The sequence below is a fragment of the Telmatherina bonti genome (genome assembly GCF_933228915.1).
Source record: "Telmatherina bonti genome assembly, chromosome: 6".
Lineage (NCBI taxonomy): Eukaryota > Metazoa > Chordata > Actinopteri > Atheriniformes > Telmatherinidae > Telmatherina > Telmatherina bonti.
The window spans coordinates 19,329,983-19,336,990 of NC_136624.1; the positions used below are offsets into that span (position 1 = coordinate 19,329,983).

The window sequence follows — 7,008 nt, forward strand, 5'->3', positions numbered from 1 at the left end:
TGACAACTCTCCTGCTTAGCTGGCCCTCTCCATTAGTCAGGATCACCCTGTCACTGAAAGAGTGGAAACCGGGGGGGGGGGGGGGGGGGGTCCACTCTTTCCATTAGACCCTGGTTTTGGCAGCTGACAGCATGAAAAATTTGAGCAGGGTATGTTTCAGTGAGCCACTGTAGAAATATTAGGTTGAACTAGATCCCTGGATGGTATAATTGTGGGAGTAAGCAATACAATGTACTGCATGTTCTTTCTGTGTGTACCTGGCTCCTACCACCTACACAAACTCCTCCTAAAGAGGAGCTAATATTTAAAGAAACCTGTTGTGCACTCAGGCATATAACCTGTGATTTTTATGTTGTAGAAGCATTACAACATTTACATGTCTTACCTTTTTTAGGTGAAGGCCAAAGACAAAACACAGTCTGTGTACTCATTAAACTGTATAGGAGACTTTGTCTTTTGTTACCATTTATTGCAGTTTTCAAGTCTTATCAATTACTTAAACTGTTATATTGACTTTGCAGTAGGGGGGAAACCTTCCTTCACACCAGAAAGGAACATAAAAATAGCTATGAATTTACTGTAATTTAAAAAAGGTGGTCCCTGATATTTGCCCTTCAGCGATGTGATTGTCACTGCAGGTTCACAGGGGGTGAACAATGAGAAAATGAATCACATAAAATATTGCTGACTCTCTGAAGATCTTTAAGTCGCAAATAGAACTTCACAACATTAATTCAACACTTGTGACTGTGTACTGCAAATCACAATTTCTCCACAAAAGTGTTTGTGGTTAACATTACTTTGAAAAGATGAGAATAAATTTAGTATCACTGTGCAATCTCACTTCTGCTTTTTCCAAAATTACAATGCAGTGATCAATGGCCTGCATGATCGAATGAGTATCATCACTAATAAGAATTAAATACTGACAGAGAGGGGAGTGCTGTCATTTTCAGGACCCTTACTTTAATTACAGTACTGTTTTTTGACAATGGTACCACAACAGAGAAACCATTGGTCAATGTATTACACTATTATGTAAGCATAGTTATTTACAAAAGGTACAATTACCAGTTTTATAAATCACTAAAAATAAAATAAGGAGTAGAGACCAATTCATAAGGACTCACTAAAACACCACTACTTTTTGTAAAAGTTAGAAATATACAATAGTATTTTTAAATCCTGGTTTCTCTGTTTCTGCACATTTGACTCAGATTCATAGATCATTAATGAGGTTCTGTTCAACTTCATGAAAAGCTGATGAGATAATCTGTCAGGTTGAATCAGGCATGTTGGAGAAACATATAAAACATCAAGTGAGTCACAAGACTAGGAAAGGAAAACACTGATCTAAAGCATATAACTCCAATTTAGAATCTTTACTAATATTACTGAGCTTCAATAGTATTATTCTTTGTTTTTTCATGGCTTCAAGCCAGTGTGGTAGAAGAACCTTTTCTGAAGAAACAAGTCATGGGTTTTAGTTTGATTCTGCTATTTCACTCGAAACTTTCCAAAGAAATGACATCTGACTGAAATGTATAAAGATCTGGGATTGCAAAAACTGGGAATGTCATCAGTCGAGCAATGCAAAAATCATGATGTATCGGAAACTTATTCTAATTACAGGTTGTAGGAGGGATCCTCTTCCAGCAATTAGCAGACATGGTGGTATGGTGGTTACCTCGCAGCAAGAAGGTTTCTCATTTAAACTTTTAATCAGGGGGGTCATACTGGGCCTTATTCTGTGTGGCGTTTGCTTGCATGGGTTCTCTCTCGATACTCTGCCTTCCTCCCACAGTCCAAAGACACTCCAGATCAGGGCTAATTCATTCTGTCCCACGAGGGCTGCAAATCATGCAGGTTTTCAATGTTTCCTTGCTCCAACACACCTGCCTCAAATTTAATGAATCAAACAGCCTACAAAGTTCTGCACAGTTACACATTCATGTGGGTCAGGTATGTTGGAGCAGAAAAAACTTTGAAAACCTTCAGGACCGCAGCTCGCGTGGGACCAAATTGAAAAGTTGCTCTACATATCCCAAGGAGTCTGTGAGTGTTTGTCTCTGTTGGCCCTGTGATAGACTTACAACCGGTCCAGGCTGTTCTCTACTTCTTGTCTAGTTGCCAACACACTGTATACATTTACCGGTGACCTATTTTCATTTGTTTACTGGCAGCTAATTGTTCAATCATATGCACCAGGTTAATTGTTTCCTTCAAATTTACATTGATTATTATACATGGTTTTTATCAAAAAAAGAAAGAAATACATTAACTAATTGTTGAATATTTACTGTAAAGGTACTGTAGGTGATATTTCTAATGTCTAATGTCTTTTTTTAGTCTGGTGGGATTTAGACAAAGGTAAATGTGGTCTGGTCATTTGAAAAGTAGAGATGGCATCACTTTGTGGCAGCCAGGAATGTCTATCTTTAGTTTGATTGAGTTGAAAGCTCAGTCTGTTTCCAGATGTAAATGTTCTTCTACCTGCTGATTAGATTTTCTTCTCTACATCTTTTCAACATCACGCCTTCTCTGTTTCTATTGTGCCTGTTTCCTCTTCTTTTTTTTTTTTTTCTTTTCTGATCCTCTTTAATCAGCTAACCTCTTCAACATCTCTTGTCCTAAGACCCTCTGACGACAGTCTACATTTCTCACTGACAGAAACTCATCCGTGGAATATGTTGTCAAGACAAACGCATTCCTGGAGGTGACTCTGATAGCGCCACAGCAGCCCGACTCTTCAGTGTATTTTGGTTCATTAGTGCTAGTGGTGATTGTAATGTCAGAGAGCTGGTGAAGAGCTCCAGGTGACAAACATCTTAACGACAAACAGTGTTTTAAAGTTTAATTCATGAAGTGACACATACTTTTCACACATTTAATTCCTCTGCTGTGAGTCATTCTGAGTGTCTTCATCCACAACATCAATAAAACCATTCAATCCTGATTATCTGAATTCCTCTTTTTTGTCTGACGCCAGGATCACTCTCAGAGGAATGCAGAGGATTAAACCAGAAACAAGAAAAAATACTAATCCCTCAATTGAATTTCATCCTCCCTTTCAAAATACCTGATTATGTAAAGAATATGTACAAATGTGCTGTCACACTGAAGGGCAGGGGGGCTGTTTGGGGATCATGTTAACATAAATAACCCTCAAAATGCTTGACATTTAATTCCCTGCACACAAAAATCACATGTCAAAGATGATGCTGCTGACGTTTGTTTCATTTGCAAATCAAATGGCCCATTTTTAGTTTATTGAGTGTCTTCAGTAGGTGGGTGGATTCAACAATATGTGTGTGTATGTGTGCGGGTCAGATGGCTTTTATAAAGGGTCTGGAGGTCGAATCTTCAGTCAGTTCAGGGTTTAATCATCTGAGAAGCAACTTTCACCAACAATGTAAGTACCCTCAATGAAGAAACCTCTACTGCATTTGATGTTGTTTGATTAATTGATATTTTGAACAAAATAGCCGATTTTAATCAACAGGTTAAAGAAAAGTAAAATTAAAGGAAAGGGTTTTTTTTATACTTATTTATTTTAGTTACGTTGCTATGACTTGTGTGGCCATTTTTTGCCTCTAAATGTTATGATTTAAATACTGTCACACACTTTTAGGACCTTCATACAACAAAAAGACTATTTTTTCATGTTCCAGTTAAAATGGTGCTTTAATCATAAACTGATTATGGATCGTTTATCAAATAAAATTAAAGATGTTTTTTGATTGTGAAATCAATGTTTGAAAGGACTAAAAGATAAAATACAAGACTGGAAATTTTTCTGTGGTAGTTGTAAGAGTTATCTATTCATTTATGTCCACATATGTTGGCTTCATATTCATCAGTGAAATTAACCAAATGACTTTTTCCAACATTGTTCTCATCAGTTCATGACTATGTTCACTACTTTTATTAATTACACAGTAAATATGCTTGTGTATCTCCAAAGAGCCATAATCTTAGCTTGATTGAGAAGAAATTTAAGCGTCTGATTCTTGTTAATTTACAGAATCACAGCCTTGTAAATATTGAATATTGTTCATTTTAGATTTCTGAGTCTTAGCTGTGACTGATATTCCAGCCAAAATATTTAATTTTACTATAGATTTGTTTTAAAGTACAGTAAAGCTTGTGTCCTTAGCCACAGAAAACATCAAGGACCATAAGCTTGGACTCTGATGGTGTTAAAAATGGCTTGTATCATGGCAGAAAAGCAGTAGAACGCCCATCTTGCCACTTTGAAGGCCCCCTGCAAAACGATATCTGAAAAAACTAAAGGACGTCATTTTATTTGAAGTGGGTTTTGTCAGACAGCTGGCAAAAATTTCTGACATGTTAACAGAAACTCGGGCTGCACGGTGGCGCAGTGGTTAGCACTGTGGCCTCACAGCAAGAAGGTCACTGTGGTTTGGTCAGTGGCCTTTCTGTGTGGAGTTTGCATGTTCTCCCCATGTATGCGTGGGTTCTCTCCAGGTACTCCAGCTTCCTCCCACCATCCAAAGACATGCATGATAGGTTAATTGGTTACTCTAAATTGCCCCTAGGAGTGAGTGTGAGCATGAGTGTGGTTGTTCATCTCTCTGTGTGGCCCTGTGATGGACTGGTGAGCTGTCCAGGGTGTACCCTGCCTGTCGCCCAAAGCCAGCTGGGATTGGCTCCAGCTTCCCCGCGACCCTGAATTGGAATAAGCGGTTCGGAAAATGAATGAATGAATAAACAGAAACTCAATTTGATCTTATCGTGCAAAAAATTTAACAATACGCCTTTATTCTTTTAATTTTATGTGGTCACACATAATTTACATACAAAAGGCTGAAAAGATTCACATCCACATCTTTCTCTGTTTTAGATTCTACATGAACAAGAACGAGAATGCATTATTTACTGCCTTTGTTGCTGCTCACATGAGTCAGATTGTTGTTTATGTGTTAATAAGCAAAGAACATTGAAGAAAATGAAAAAAGATTTGAATGCTTTTCATACGTAACTATACATTATAAATAGATATTTTAGAGATATATCCAAAAAAAAATTCATGCTTTGTATAGTGATTATGCTTCTAATCACAGATCTTGAAGAGGCCGTCAAGACCGTCTAACATAACAGAACAGCTTATTGATTTGTTTGTTTTTCTGTGCTTGTTTGTTTATTTTTTAATGCAGAAGATGCAGTTGTCCCACAAGCCTGTGCAGTTATTTGCTATCATGCTTCTTGTCCTTACAACCATCCAGTGCCAACAGACTGAAAGGTGAAAATGCCAGCTTGTACATTTAAGCTGTCTGCAAAATTATGTTATTAAATAAAACCAAAATACAACTATTTGTTGATAATTAAACCATATTTTAAATGTAAAACAGAACAAAGTGACAAACTTCAGACTGACAAATGTTTCTTGAAATAAATGTACTCATCAAACTACAACTGCCATCATTACCATTTTCATTGCAACTAAACTGTATTATGATCATCTGTCTCTTTGGTTTACCTGCAGCCGCCGAGCTGTTACTGAACACCAGTTGATGAATGACCGAAGCCGAAACATCCAGAGTCTCAAGAGACTTATCTGGCTATCCAGCGCAATCGAGGGTCTCCACACTGCGCAGGCCCGCTCAGTGGCTTTCAACCCCTCAAAGTTTCTAAATCTGGCTCTGAATCCAGCACTGATCCCTCCAGCTGAGCAAACAGAGCCTGCACAGGTTCAAAGCATCCTGAGAGACTTCTTTTATCCTCACTTGGCTCATCTTTCGGATGGAGAGCCCTAACACCACACTGATGCACAAGCATGAAGCTGCACATACATACAATTTTAATTGGCACTTGTTTGTTTGTTTAATAAAATGTCAACAACACAGCAACAATGAGGAAAAATTATCTGTTGTTCAAACGGATCCAAACAGCAGGTTTAGTAATTGTTTGTTAATTGACATAGTTACACTTTTTCTTCAAGTACTTTGATGCAATTGTTAGTAGCCAACAGTTGTCAAAAGTGTGTGTGTGTGTGTGTGTGTGTGTGTGGGGGGGGGGGGGGGGGGGGGGGTATTAACACTTGTACTAAGGTATCTTTTCTTTTTCAGAGAAAAGGTTGGAATGACATAATTCACTCCTTCATTCTATATTTTTTAGCCCAATTTGATGCCCGTTGCTGGTGCGCCTTGTAACCATGTAGATTTGTCATCAAAGGATGTAAAATTATTGATGTTACAAACCGTAGGTAGAACTGCCTTTTGGGATTTTTGTCACAGCTGATGACATGGTTGTGGGAGGGGACAATTTCTTCCACATTGTTAGGAATTATTGCAAAATAATATAGGCCTTACAATACAGAATTATTATTATTATTATTATTATTATTATTATTATTATCATCATTATTGATTTGCATGGGGCGGAATAATTAGGGTTAGTGTGTCTTTCTAATGCAGACTTAAGGCAGGTTTCTATTGTCAAAAGATGAGAAAGTGAATGGAAATGGTTATTATAATTATAATGATAATAATAAGAAGAAGAAGAATAAAAATTCACAAATGTACAAACCGTGTATGTGCTCACTTGAGGGCTTTCAGCTTGTAATGAAGACTTGATGCGATTTAGCAATTATACAATTTTGAAAATTGTGTCAAAGTGGGAAAGATAAAATTGACATACTTTTCAGACATCCTCTCTAATTAAGACCTGCATCATTGCACAAGTCTAAATTTAGTGACTCTTCACAATGTCTCACCTAACTTTTGAAAGCGGGGCTGTTCAACTCGGCTCCACGAAGGCTGTAGCCCTGCAGGTTTCCCTGTAACAACACACTTGAGTCAAATAAATGAGTTGTTGTGCAGAACTTCTTTGGCTGTTGAATCCATTTTAGTTGGGTCAGGTGTGTTGAAGGAGGGATACCTTGAAAACCTGTAGGGCTGCGGCCCTTGCGGGTAAGATGAATAGCCCTGTTCTAAAACTTTCCAAACAAAGAGCCCTAAAGGCAAACTTTACCTGCAACTAATGGTT

The 7,008-nt window shown here is 37.8% G+C and overlaps 1 protein-coding gene across 1 annotated transcript; it reads left to right on the forward strand.

The window, feature by feature from the left end:
• Positions 1-5,219: 5,219 nt before the first annotated feature.
• pth4 (parathyroid hormone 4) lies at positions 5,220-5,777 on the forward strand (the record flags this gene model as incomplete). Its single annotated transcript, XM_079242013.1, has 2 exons — positions 5,220-5,263; positions 5,507-5,777. 2 exons carry the CDS (start codon positions 5,220-5,222, stop codon positions 5,775-5,777), a joined length of 315 nt encoding a protein of 104 aa, XP_079098139.1.
• Between the last annotated feature and the right edge of the window lie 1,231 nt (positions 5,778-7,008).